The following is a 14,761-nucleotide window of genomic DNA, read 5'->3' as shown; positions in this document are numbered from 1 at the left end:
TATGCCTTTCTTAAATGTTCAAGCCCAAGGAATCCACCCCAGAAGGGTGGCTGGGACGCACCTGACACATCGAGGAACGTCTGCGCGCGTCCTGTCCCCGCTGTGCTGGTGGCCACGCACTCATAAAAGCCCTCGTCGGACACGGACACCTGGGCAATGTCCCAGCTCATGCTGGAGGATTCTCTGCAGAAGAAAAGGGCGCTCACTGAATCCCTCAAGGAGCCAAGAGCTACACCAGCTTTGTTTCCTGACTGCAGACACAGCAGAGTTTCACATCATTAAGAGGCAAGACAGACCCTCCGATGAATCCAACTGGATGTCACTTTATGGAGGATATTTTCTCGTAAGATTTTGCAGAATATCCCGCTTGCACCTCAGAAAATAAACCTTTAACAAGTCAGCAGTTGTCACACAACACCCAAAGGCAGTGTATTTACTGTCATTCCCTCAGCTGCTTGTGCTCTGTTGTACTCACCACCTGAGAAGACACATTCCTGGATGCCAGCAAGTTTCTGTGCAGAGCCAATATACGGTACCAAACCCATGCCTCTTACCAGCAAAGGCAACAAGGTCTCATCTGCTCACCTGAGCTTCCCAAACTCACAGGTACAGGAATGCAGAGAACCACTGCAGCTTTTCTCTAGATCCCAGCAAAGCCAAGGCCACTGGGCAGTCACACCATGTTGGTATCACACACAGTGTGAAAACAAGAAGGGAATAAAACTGTAGCTACGTAGGCTACTTACATGCACTTCAAAACATTCTCTGTTTCTCATGATTCAAACCCACATCTCATAAACTACAGACACACAGAGGATGACATAAATGAGCAAACCAGTGGTTCTGCAGTGTCCCAGTGCTCTTCATGGCCTGTTACTATGGCACATAAACAAAACTGATAAGCACCGAAATATCTGTGAGAGCTTTGGCAAGTCATTGCCACGTTACAGGAAAACACTACATTAATGACCCCTGTGTTTGTCTGAATAGATTGATTTATCAGCCCTTAAAGGATACAGAAGGGAAAAGAGATTTGGAATACGCGTGGAAGTTCAGTGCTGTAGCGCCATGAGACATACAATGCAACCACACCACAAATAAAAAGTGTATGGTGACCTTAAATGGCTTTCTACTTGTTTCCTCTTACTTCATACTTAGTCTAGATAACTTAATATATCATACTTCAAATCTATCACATTTCCCAGTGCAATGCTGGCACATGGACAGGGCAGCAACTGCCAGCACTAAAGAATAAGGTGATGTTTCTTCCAAATCATGAGTGAGAAACTCCTCTATTTCATGGAAAGTATTTTAAAAGTGAGGTTAGGCAATCCTGTTACACTTCCTTCCTGACTCGTGCTACACACCAGATGTCAAACATCGAAGCCTTGAGAACAGAAGCACAAAGGGAAATGTGCCCGGGGCCTGGAACAGCTTGGCAAAACAAAGACCTGTGGTGGACTATTAAAGAAAAATTTTAAAAAAATCAAACTGACACTGGAAGCAAGGACTAACAGCTCAGGGCATCTGCTCCACACATGGGCACTGGTTGAAGAGCTGTAACTGCACAGAAGTCACAGCACATGTCATGGGATAACTCAGCACCTTCCAGCACCACCATTACCTACCAAATTCATTTTACTGTACATGCAATCTGCTGATTGGGCTGTTTGTCTGGGCAGCTTGGGAACTACAAACATTCAAACTCCAAAGCCCAGATGACCCCCTGGTTCTCAGTCACTGCAGAGAGCATGGTGGTACTTGTGCTGTATCAGGCTTTACCTCCTGGGCACCCCTACCACACTGCTCCAGACCCAGCTGGGAAATCACCAGCAGAAGGCTGTGGCTCACAAGGAGAAATGAAACCTGTAATTTCACTTCTTAGCACATGGTTTGGAGGGATCTATTCTGCATGGTTTACTAGACTTGAATAGCAACCACAAGTATCAGTTGAGTATGAGTGAATTTTTTAATTATCATGATTGTTGTTTTGATTAACAACATGAATTGCCTTTCTTGTCAGGATTTAATGCCTTATTTTTTGTTGATTGTAATCTCTACAGGATTGATGGGATCTGCTATTTATAATAAAGAATGGATTGTAAAGACACTTTAGTGCTCAGTTCCCACTGATTCCCCACTGGAATGAGATGCTCAACTACTGCTCTTGACCCCCTGTATCAGGCTGGGCAAAAATGCACTGGGATATCAAGCAAAACCCAAATTTTCTTACTATACTACCACAGGATACAGAAATGTAGAAAAACAAAGCTGTTACACCTTTTTAAAAAATTTCTTCTTCCTAACATATGTTACTTATTTAAAATTAGGAATTATTATTGTAGCTGATCGTACCTCGGGAACCAAAGTAAAAAAAAAAAAAAATATTCACATTTCAAAGTCTGTTCTCCTAATGAACCCTGAACCTAGTAGTCACTGCATGGGTATTTTCACATAGAAAACTGTCACAACAGAAATATGATATTCAACTTGTAAACCATTTAGGTCTTCAAATAAATGCTGAAACAGTTGAGTAAATAGATATTGAAACAAAACTTATTCAATGCAGAAGAATACTACAGTTCAAATCTATACTGAACTACTAAGCTGGACAAACCCTGCCTGGAACTTCACTACAAATAAGAGGCAAATAAGCCAAGCTGAATTAGATCCCATTTAACTGTGACCAACAATATTTGGCTTGAGACATGTTTTGTTAAATTAACTTGGATGATGTGTTCATTCATCTGCTCTATAACAGAAAAAAGAAAAACGCAGCCGAATCAGCTGGACGTGTGAAGGACAAGGAGAAGTGTGGGGTTTGATACCTAAGGAATGGAAAACATTACACAGCAGCCCAAGTATGTGCTGTGCTGGGGCTGACTACGTGTCAGTGGCACCTCATTAAAACCCAAACCACACCAAGCTGCAGCATTTCCCACTGCCAGCAGTGCACAAGGGAGCTGCAGGATGTGTCTACAGGGGTATGTTGTACCTGCTGGGGAATGCAGAATTTAGTCTTTAGCCTGCTCCTGAGGTACTTCAGGCTGCACAGGAGGCTGCTGACACTGCTAGTGCACACACTTCCCTTTTGGTTTCAACAAACAGAATTAAAAGGGCCATTTTATTGAGTATTTTAACTAATTTACCTTTTTTTTTAGTCTTCTCTCACCCTACAGAGAAAGGACATACAATTCTTTTTCTATACAGAAAACTGAAGAGCCTTCTGGCACATCACATACATTTTGCTACTTTTGAGAGATTTTCTGAAGATGAAAGTGTCTAGTGCAGGTGTTAGGACATACTTCCAGGGCATCCATGAAAGGCATTAAAAAAATCAAACAAATTAATGTATGCCCGGTCATCTACATATCACTGGGGCCAGAGTGGCAGGGTGTGTTTCACAAAGTTTGTGAAGTTACCAATTTTGCATAACTTTTAAAAATATAAATTAAATCCATTTGCCTTCTAGACCTGGTTTATCATCATTTCAGAGCACCATCACATGTACAGAGTCTACACTCTCCTTTATACATCATATATACCTGTATCTCTCTCTATGTAAATATTATCAACATTTCCATAAAATACAGCTTTCCTGATGAAGAGCACCAAAAATAACAGACCAGAAGTAGCGGGATGTAGACAGCACACAGCAGTAAATAATAACAAAGCATAAGCTATAAATAGGAAATGAAGCAGCATTGTGAAAAAAGGTCACTACTTACCTGAAGAACTGATCTACTCCCAGTTTTACTCCATTTTTAGTAAAACGCTGAGTAAAAGGTATAAGGCTTTCAACATGGCAAGGAACAGAGCCTGGCTGTAAATAATATCCTGGAGTCTTCACAGGCATTGTAACTTTGGGGGCATCTGAAGAAAGAAAACATCCCCCACAAAGTATATTAACAGCTATCCTATCCTTTCCTTTTATTAAAAGGAAGCTCAATTTCTGATAAAGCCCCACTTAGTAGGTACTGACCATCATGAACTAGGAACAGAACTTTGTAAGGAAAGAGCACAGAAAGTATTTGACTAAGTTATAAAAGCATACAAGATCTCAATTTTAACTGACTCAGATGAGACAAATAAACAGACAACTCAAGTTAGTCTCTTACCAGGAGTAATACTAGAAAACGAAACACTTGAAACTCTCTGAAAAAGATAATCATCCTTGTCATAGCCTGTTATTTTAACAAAAAAGGCTTCATCTGGTGGAATGAAGTCAGAAATATTCCATAGTCCATAGGGCTTTCTGTCAGGATAGTATTTCACAGGCAAGGTCTTAAGGAGTTCCCCCGTAATACTCAGAAGTTCCAGTTGGTCTACTCTAGCTGGAAGCAGGATCCCTGTGGTATTCAGCAGCATGAAGGTAGGAATCCCTAGAAAAACAGAAACATACTATTTTAAGTGCTAAAGAAAACAGATAACTAAAACATGAAATTCCATCTGCATGGCTCACTACTCCATGACTGCAGCATTCAACTCTAGCCCTTACCTACTGAGTAAGGAAAGGCTAAATTGTGCTGAGCTGAACTCTGCCTATTAGATGTGAGGAGACCCAGCTGGGGAGAGTTTAAATTACTGATTTCCAACAGGTGTTTCTGAAACAGCAGCTTCTTTATTAACTCCTCATCATGCCCCTGGGTCAAGGTATTTTTCTGAAGCTCCAAAAACAGCAGAAATGGCACCGCAATTTTGAGGCATAGTTAAAAATATCTGTATTTATGTCACACAGATACAAAGCCCCCCCTCCAGGAACTAACCCACAGCATCCCTGGAGTTACCACAAAGCTCATCATAGAGCTCTACTCAACTTTGGGAGCCTGAAGCTATTTAACATGGACTGAAGTGGAAACAAACCTTGCACTGGCCTGCTGGATGTTTTTTTGAAGTCCAAGGTGGGCTTCCTGGAGAAGCCAGCCCGGAAGTCGATGGTGCTGAGCCCTGTGATGCGCACAGAGTGCCTCCCGCTGCTCGAGGTCTGCAAAACAGCCAGCACATGGAGTTAGCACTGCAGGGACTGCACAGAGGGTGAGCCACCCGCTGAGCTCAGGGACTGACTCCAGCACGGTTAACAGCGGCACACAGAGGAGCCTCATGGCCAAAGTTGTCAGGAAAAGCACCTTGAATAAAGCTTTGCTTTCACATCCAGGCCCTACAGTTGTGGTGTCAGCAAAGAAAGACAGTTTGACCTGGAAGTAAGTCACACCAACAAATCAACAACTCCTTGCCACGTGCTAGTGCCTGCGATGGGAGTGGTGTGGGAGTTAGGACCTGACCATCACAAACTCTACTAGAAAATGGTGAGTGAATCGGAACTCAACAGAAAAATCTATGCATTAAAGGAGCTTCTTTTCCGCAGGCAAGGAGAAAGCAGAGGGTGCACAGGTATCTCTCCCCTCTGGTCTGCACCCTTGTACCCTCACCTTGTCATTCTGCTTCAGCCAGCAAAAACCAAATCAGAACAACCCCCACCCATCCATTACCCTTGAACAGCTTGAGCTTCATGTTCTGGAGAGTACGACTGCTTTGATGCAAGTCTTTCATCTTAAAGAAGACAAATCAAAGTAATCACAAGTTACTTCCTATGCAGAGAAAGAAAGGTCAACTTCTACTTGCCAAAAGTGCACAGGAACCCATGGCTTTTCCTCCTCTCCTACTTCTACACACTTCAGGGTGGAAGCTTACATTGAGCTTTCCCTGTAGTTTTACCTGATCCATTCTCAAATTCCTGCATCTCTCTGGAATAGAGGTTACTCCAGAGTAACCCCCACTGCTGCATGTGAGTATCAAAAATTAAACAGTTGTTTCTTAAAACTAACAGACTTGGGACAGGCATTAGACACCATGACAAATCAATGTCTATCTGATTAAAACAACATATTTCCTTCTATTTAGTTAGCCTTTCACCTCAGAAATAGCACCACTAAAGCCTTTTTTATATAAGCCAGCTGTTAACAATATAAAGAAATATTTAATTGTGCCAAACAACTCAAGGTATCAAGCGTTAATTGCCAGTTAAAATTTCATTAGATAAACTCAGTGATAAAGTTCTGTTTTTATAGCTTGGTGCATCTGTATAAGGAGTTTATGGTGTGAATAAAATTTTCACAAAGCTTAAGTCTTAAGTCTTTAAATCTTTGTGTAAACAAACCAAGCCAGTGACTAAAGCCGAGTACACAATCCACAGAAAAATATACTGGGAAATCATTTCTCTTTATAAATTACTCAGACCTTTGGATATTTGCGAGTTTTAAGGCCAGAATAACATTATAAAATTTTACTATTTCCTAATAACAATTAACACATCTCTCACTGTCATGTCTAAGAGCTGGGGGTCTCTAGGCAAACACCAGGAATTAGTTTTATCACACAAGACTGCTTTCCAATTATTTCGTTTAGGTTTCTTCTCATTATTTGTAGTTGAACATGGATTACAGAGACTGTACAATAGTGTTCCCCCTCCCAGGCTAGATAAGTACAATCAAAAGAGCAAATATATATTTGTGAAATATGCTTTCTTGTCTTGCAAACAACATCCAAAAATTGCCCAAAATACAAGTATCTATGAAGAAATGCATTACTTGTCTTGCTCATAAAATACAGATTAAAATATTTTAACTACCTGTTCAAGAGATTTTCTTCATTTCTTTTTTAACCCAAAATACATAAATTTGAATGTTTTGTTCATGCTCTGCATGGAGCTGGAGACAGCATTATGCTGAGCTTAGGAAAAGAAAACCCAAAAAAACCTCCCAACCCCCAAAAAACTCCAAGGCCTTGCCTGCAGGAGCAGCCTAGTGGCTTGGCAGGGCTGCTGTCCTGCTCTCAGGAGCGCAAGCCACCACTGGCAGCCAGGGCATGAGGGGACTGTTGGCTCTGCAGGTGTCCCACACTGAGCCTGGGACACCTCCCCAGCAGCCAGCACTTGGGTGCTGGCACACACCAGTGGCTCAGCTCACATCACACAGCCAGGAGCAGACAGGACTCTTCCTGCACTGTCCTGGGCTGCAGGGTACTGGATATTTGCTGCACTGATCCCTCACCCTAGAAGTCTCCAGCAAGTGACAGAAGTGAATCCTCCAGCACTGACTGTAGGAAAAGGTCTCAGGACTCAACGCAGCTCATGCTACCACGTCCAGCAGGAATCGAACTTTCTTCATTTTTAACAGCCCAGCGGGTTGTGTCTATACTGGAGTTGTCAGCACTTTTGGTCACACAATCATGGAATTGGAAGGGACCTTAAAAAGTCACCCAGTGCGATCCCCCTGCCACAGGCAGGGACACCTTCCACTATCTCAGCTTGCTCCATGCCCTGTCCAACCTGGCCCTGGACACTTTCAGGGATCCAGGGGCAGCAACAGCTTCTCTGGGCACCCTGTGCCAGGACCTCACCACCCTCACAGGGAACAATTCCTTCCCCATAGCCCATCCAGCCCTGCCCTCTGGCAGTTCAAAACCTTTCCCTCTTGTCCCATCACTATCTTCCCATATAAAAAGTCCCTGTCCCTGGTTTGATTAGCCCCCAGTCCTAGACAGACATTCAAACAATTCTCCCCAGAGCTGCTGAGCTCAACATGCTTTTGTAGCTGCAGTTCTGCAGCAGAATCAACAGCTTCCCCCAGGGCTGTGTGTGAATTAATGATCCTTTTCAAAGCACCTCTGTGCTTAGGGCAGGGACAATGCACAGCAGGACCCATTCATCACTGCCTATAAAGTGCTTCACCCGGGTGCCTTCCCCTCCAAAAATGACTATAAGAGTATTTACACTGCTACAATAGAAGAGTTCTGTCAGAAAAGATCTACCCCAGTAGGATTGTTTCCATATCTATTTAGGAAAGCTGGGATCATGCAGCTTTACCTACATGAAGAGGTATACAGCAACATTAAATACAAGATAACAAGACATTTACTGTAACACAGACTCAGTTGTCACTATCTATGATAAATAACATAGCAAATCATTATACAACCCCCTTATATGCTACAGGACAATCATACATGAGTTCTGCAATAACTTTACCTTAATTGTCCATGTTCCAGGCTCTGGATCTTTGACATTTACTACCTTTGCAGAGTTGTGGATATTTAGCAATTCATTCAGTCCTGATCCCTTACTGAGCCGCTTGCCTGAAAAAACAGAAACAGAAAGTAAATACAGGATGGAGTAAACACAGTATTGCTTAAAAAAACAGAGAGTAAACACAATATTGTTGTTTAGTACCAATGTATTTCTGATATTTGACTTACACACTACTTAGCAGTCAATGACATTTACCACAGTCAAAATTCCCTATAATTCTTTGACAGAATACTGAAAACATTCATTTATATGTGGGTGGTTGTGTTCATTAATTGGCTCTCTAGAGAGGGATTTTGCTCCCTCAAGGCTGACCCTGAAGAATCATCAGCCCTAAAACTCACCTGGCTCTTTCACAGCACTAAAGGGAAAGAGGAAGTGGAGACTGGGATGTCCCAGTGCCTGTTTTCAAAACCTACTAGACATGCCTTGAGAAATTTCAGTGAAACCCTGTGGATTTAAATGCATGGAGCTGATCTATGAGAAAGCCAAAAAGAGGTGGGGTCAAAGCTTCAGCAAAGCCTGACACTTGTATCCAGGACTGTGTGTTGTCATGGCTTGAACACAGACCCTGAACAAACCTCTCTCCTGTAAACAAGAATGCCTCAGTACAGGACAGACCAGACCATGTTGCAGAGAACCCATCCTGGGTATAAAATATTTCCAAGCTACTCAAACTATATCTTTAGGCAAAAGTAATTTAGAGAATATAAAATATGATCTGAATTTACTTCTGGAGTGCTGTTCCAAGTTCCTAAGGCATCAACATAATAATAAACAACAAATTATCAAAAGAGTTCAAAAGAGCTTCAATTACAAATTAGCTCCAAATCTGTCATTGCATTCCCCATCCCACCCTGCTCGGCTGGAGATGGGCAGGGGAGACAGGTTTGGTTCTGAATGCTCTCACAGCTCAAAAAAGCCAGACCATGGTTAAACTTTCCTCACGTAAAACCCAAACATCATGTAAAACCCATAATGATGGTTCAGGGAATACAAAAACAGATGAAAGGCAAAAGTGTTCAGCAATCTGGAATGCAATGACAAATATTAACAAACAAGATGGAGGTGAGATGAAATGGACAGAATAAGGAAGTCTTTCAGTTTCCTCCACGGGGAAAAAAACTTGGAATACTGGGGAAAAAAAATAAAATATCAGAGGGTATTTTTCCTTCCCTTTTTCCACTACCACAAAAAAAAAAAAAAAAAAACTACTTCACCTAGAGGATTATAAATCTCCATTGCTGGTGAAGGACCACTCAAGGACACTGTAACTTCCTTCAAACTGGGATCAAAAGGGATCTGCCAAGTATTTACAGCCATGGACAGATGGTCTGTAGACAAGAGATGCACTTTGGAGGCTTGAACTGCTTCTTCAACCCATTTTAACACCTAGAAGAGAAAAGAACAGTTGTTACTATACTGTCAGCAGTACTGGCTGTTGAAATATTTTCTGTTGAAATGCTTGCCTCTACTGTCTTGTAGAGTTTCCGTATTGATTTATTTTTTAAAATGTGAATACTTAAAGGAAATGCAACTTTAATAGAAGATACTAGCAAAACCATAGTCAGCATGGTGTTTAAAAGGAATACACAAGCACACCTAGATACATCTCTATACAACCACCACAGGTAAATTTTAAAAGGAATTAGGGATACAAACCTGTGGACATTTCTGGTCATCAGTTATTAGCTGCATGGACCATCTATGGACTTTTTTCAGCGTTTTTTCCCCTTAAAATGCCTAATACAAATTACTGTTAGGCACAGCACAGAGGTGGGACTGCAAGGGAACATGGCTTTGGAGGGTGTGTCCCTGCAGGGTATGGAGGCTCTCACACCAGGGACAGGACAGCAGCCCACGGGAGAGCCCACAGTGAAGGAAGGATGTGAGGAGGAAGAGCAGCCAAGAGAAACCTGTGTGTACTGACCACAACCACATTCCTGGTGGCACTGGGGAAAGGACAAGGAATCAGGGGAGAAGTTGATATGGGCAAGTGAGGCAAAGGTGTTCCCACCTGTCTTTGCTTCCCACTGCCTGCAGGAATAATTGAGTATCTATTTTAATTGGCAACAAATTAATTTTCCTTAAGTCAACTTTGTCTTGCCCTCAACAACTGGTGATTTCCCTGTCTTTATCTCAACCCAGAAGCCTCCTCAACCAATTCTAGCTTGACAATCAGCCAAGGGAAACCCACCACCAACTCAAAATCAACCCAACCTCCCCAGAAACACACCTGATTTGTCAAACTATATAATTCTGCATCACCACTGTATGTCACAGAGCTCCAGCATATTTTTTAAATCCTACTGAAGTAATACTTGGTTTGTGTAACAACGTGAATGTGATTCACATTAATACTGAACCGTGCTTTTAAGTTGCAGTTGACCATGGTGGCATTGAGAAACATCTTGTAAAAGAGAGCTGTCTTTTGATTGTGTCAGTTCAAGACTTGGAAACCAACAATAAACTAACCTGGACGTGTTGCCCCTCAGTACTGGGGGTCTCCAGGGCAACTCTCCTTCAACCTAGGACCCAATTCAACACATTGCCCAAAAGAATGTCATTCCCCTGGTTTATTGTGCATTACTTGCCTACTTTATAATTTAAAAAATGGAAATATACTATGCTAGGTTTGTGTGCGAGATGACTTTGTGATAGAAACCAGATTCCAGACTACTATAAAAGTGTACTTGTTCTCATATGTTACAGCAACCCTTGTGCAAAGATGAAGTAAGTTTAAGTAAGCGAAGGACATCATTGAAAACACCTTTGAAATGATGGGGGCAGGTTTTCATCAATAATCCCTCCTCCACTCTTAGCAATGTCCCACCTGAGTCATGCTGAGTGCTCCCAGCGCAGGGTGAGACAGCACTGGCCAGATGTCCCCTCACCCAGGGTGTGCACAAGCGAGGTGCTTGTGTATGTTTGCAAAATAACATTCCCAAAAAAATCACAGGAAAACTGCCTGTGCTGCTCAAAGCTCTGCAGTAACATGGCCCAAGAGAGAAGTGGGGTTTGTGCAACAGCTGAGGACACCAGCTAGGGAGCAGCTTGTGTTTGCTTTAGACAAGCCTGGAACAGGAATCCCAAAGCTTCAAAAAGATACAACTCATTTTCTACTTTAGAAATCATACATCTGGGTCCAAAAATGCTTCCAAAGAAATTTCAGTGTTCTACTCCCAGTGAGATGAGCATGACACTTTTTTGTATGAGGTATATGGAAAAATTCCTATTTAATCCCAGGATCTCACCTCCACCGGGAAGTTTTTAAATGGATTGTAAAATTTAATGAACCCGTATGAACTTCAGTTTCTGAGAGTTTTCAAGATCAAAACTGAAAATGGAAGGCAACAGAACAACCCAGCTGTCTGCAGTCTGGCAGCAGCTTGCTTATATAAGTTCAACAGGCAGTTCTGGGAGATCCATTTCCCAACCCCATAATTCCAAAGGGGTTTGCAATACTGCTGTAACACTGGTTTAGAAGTAGGTTTTTTCTCCTCTGGGACCTTTACAGAAAACTCCCAAAACAACAGCAGCTTTTGTTGTTCTGCCAAAATGTGATGTGATGAATATTATTAGAGGGGGAGGGGTAAATACAGAGATGATTTATAACATTTCCCCAGAAAATTTGCTCTTGCAACCTGCCCTGCTGTCAGGTCATTTCTTGGAATGCATACTGAAACCTGGAAAATCTGTGGAGCATGGTCTCTATTCCCATTTGTTTATTCTGGGACTCAAGAATATTACTCAAGCAGTCAAAGCAATGAGATTTCAGGTTAACTGTTTCATTGCTTAAGTAAATTTAGGCTCATACTTATACCCAAAGAGGAAAAATATTCTAGTTATGTTTTTAAATGCACATCAAAAATATAAGTGAAACAGTGCATGAGAAAATAATACTGTAAAAATAAAACAATTATGTATATAACATGTATGAAAACCACATGACTGAAAAGTTTTAGTGTTGGATCTCAAGCTCTTCAAAGTTAGGAACCACTAGAACTAAGCCTGTCTGCTTTCAACTGCCCTTTAAAAGCCCTTCTGCAGTTGCTTTATGACAGACCTTAGGTACGTGACCATGGTTTATTTTTTCCAGAGACTCCAAATTCCATAGAAAACAGAGAAAGACCAGCTATAACTATTTGTTTTTTTCTTTCTTTGTTTGGCATTCACTGTACATTATGTATTTTCAGAATAGAAGTATTCAGCTGTTTCTCCCACTAAACCATTACTCTGTTTTCTATGAAAATGGATAATGCCTGTTTGGGAAATGGGAGAAAAAAAGGCAAGAAACAGAGGTATGCACAAAACCTTCATTCTATGCTGTAATTTTGAACTTTTGACTTTGTCACCTGCACAGTATCCTTGAAAAGTAGTAGAGGGGCCTTCTACACCTTTAACTGAATGAAAGAGTATTTCAAATTGCTCCTTTGCAGCATCATCCAAAGAAACATTGGTCATACAGAGCAGGGACCTGTAACACCAACCTAAGGTGTGGTGGTATAACCCTTGGGTTGCCATCTCCTAGGAGGACTAAAAGCCAGCAGAAATGGAATGTTCACCAGAGGGTTTAGGGACCTCTGTTTATAGCAGAGCACTCCTGAGTGACCACCACCATTCTCTGTGATCTTACAGACAATACCCTTCAGCACCTTCCCCACAACAACAACCCCTTTTGCACCATCCACTCTAAATGTTCTGTCTCCAGTCTTGTCTTCAGTCCCCCCTCAATCTTGTCTCATCCACAGCATCCCTTTCATTCACAGGCTTCTCATCTAATTCCAAACTCTCTCTATTTTTTTCCCCTGTACAGGTTCATCCAGCTTTCAAGTCACTCAGCAACACCCCCCTTTTCCATCAAAGTCAAAGCTGTGCCCCAGTTCTTGTCCTATCAATGTTCTGTATATGGAAGATCCATTTCTACTTATTTTAAAAATCAGGAAGAAAGATATATTTTTAGGCAGTCTAAGGACAGGAATTCTTTACTTCTTACAGAAAGGTTAGAAATAAGAAAAATCAAGTGCTTCAGCACTAAAAGAAATGGAAAAAGACCACTCACCAGCTCAGTCCTTGTGAACTCCCTGCTTTATCCACACTGATCAGTCCAGTTCATCAGACACAGAAATGGCTCATTTTTGCCACAAACAATCAAAACAACCTGGAGACACAACCTGAACTGCCAATGACTAAGAAATCTCCAACTACGTTCCACAAGACCATATTCACACTCTGATGATCATCACAGTTCATCTCAACATCCCCTCTGACATCAGTACAAAACTTTGGGCATCACAACTATTCACAGGAATTTCCTTACAGAAGGATAATTAGGTGTGGTGTAATGTGACTTCAGTTCAAGTCAAAATTAGTGGTACCTTTTGGAAATTGAACACAGTTATGAAAAGAGAATCTGCTCCGAACAGGGAATTTAAGCCATGCTTAATGAATATTCTCAATGATGTGAGAACAGAACCTGAGGGAAGGGCTGGAGCTGGGTGAGGGAGGGTGAGGCTGGAGGTCAGGGAAAGGTTCTTCCCCAGAGGGTGGTGGGCACTGCCCAGGCTCCCCAGGGAATGGGCACAGCCCTAAAGCTGCCAGAGCTCCAGGGGTGTTTGGACAATGCTCCCAGGGATGCACAGGGTGGGATTGTTGGGGTGTCTGTGCAAGGCCAGGGGTTGGTTGGACTCAATCCTTGCAGATTCCAAGGAACCCCTCCAGCTCAGTATATTCTGTGATTCATTTAAATTTCAAGCAATTATTGCAAATTAAGCCCTGAGTCTACAAAAGCAACCAGAGAAATCTTACCCTAAAGAAACACTTTTCAAAATCAGGACTTCAATGCTTTGGTAAAGCACTTTGATAAAGGCTTTCCAAGACACTGGAGACGTTTCAGAATATTACAGCCCTATAATGGTTTCTGTTGGAAGGGACATTAAAGCCCATCTTGTCTCACTCCTCTGCCATAGACAAGGACACCTTCCAAGTCCAGGTTGCTCAACCTAGAGCCCCAACATGGGCCTTGAACACTCCCTCCCAGGGATGGGACCTTGATGCTCTAACTAGATAAATATTCTCATTTATCTAATGCACAGAAATTACAGTGAGTTTGTAAAAATAACAGACTCTTAGACGAGCTACCCTTCATCAAGTAAGTGGAGATACATATGTATTTCATGCTTTGCTGGACTGAACCTAACACAACTTCGTCAATCACTAATAATTTTGCCCAAGTTAATTGTAGTATTTGAAATCAGAACACGTTTTTCAAAAGTAAAAAGAAGGCACTAAGCATTCATAGTCTTCTCAGTACACAAGCACTGGATGTGTATCAAGTACTGTTTTGCTGTGTTTCCTTGTATCTAGCTTAGAATATTGCTTCATTCTGCACTTAATGCTCAAAGGGCAAGAACAAGAGCAATGGTTTAAAACTTTATATACTAAAAATAGCTTTGTTTGGGTTTTTGGGGGGTAGAAGAATCAAAACGTTTTAACAAAACAAGTCGTTGGTTTGGCAGGGTACTCAGCAGGGACTTTGTAGCTATTCCCTAATCCTCCATCCAGCATTGGCTGTCTCTGGGCCCAAAATGGTGAGTGTGCTTCAGCATTTATAAACTGCATTCTTTACACATCATCGACTCCTCAGAGAAAAAGGAGGGCAAGTGTGATTGATTGATT

At 41.9% G+C, this 14,761-nt stretch overlaps 1 protein-coding gene across 1 annotated transcript in view; it reads right to left on the bottom strand.

Annotated features, from left to right (window-relative positions):
* Positions 1–14,761, bottom strand: part of HMCN1 (hemicentin 1) — a 162,797-nt gene that overhangs the window by 109,884 nt on the left and 38,152 nt on the right. The window contains exons 5-10 of the mRNA XM_062497861.1: positions 9,304–9,475; positions 8,027–8,133; positions 4,864–4,984; positions 4,119–4,382; positions 3,729–3,873; positions 62–183 (exon numbers count right to left, since the gene is read on the bottom strand). Of these exons, the coding sequence (XP_062353845.1) occupies positions 62–183; positions 3,729–3,873; positions 4,119–4,382; positions 4,864–4,984; positions 8,027–8,133; positions 9,304–9,475 (931 nt within the window). The remainder of the gene's footprint in view (positions 1–61; positions 184–3,728; positions 3,874–4,118; positions 4,383–4,863; positions 4,985–8,026; positions 8,134–9,303; positions 9,476–14,761) is intronic.

This window comes from Cinclus cinclus, chromosome 8 (genome assembly GCF_963662255.1).
Source record: "Cinclus cinclus chromosome 8, bCinCin1.1, whole genome shotgun sequence".
In the NCBI taxonomy this organism is placed as follows: domain Eukaryota; kingdom Metazoa; phylum Chordata; class Aves; order Passeriformes; family Cinclidae; genus Cinclus; species Cinclus cinclus.
The sequence above is the reverse complement of the archived record's forward strand: the minus strand, read 5'-3'. Positions and strand labels throughout refer to the sequence as shown.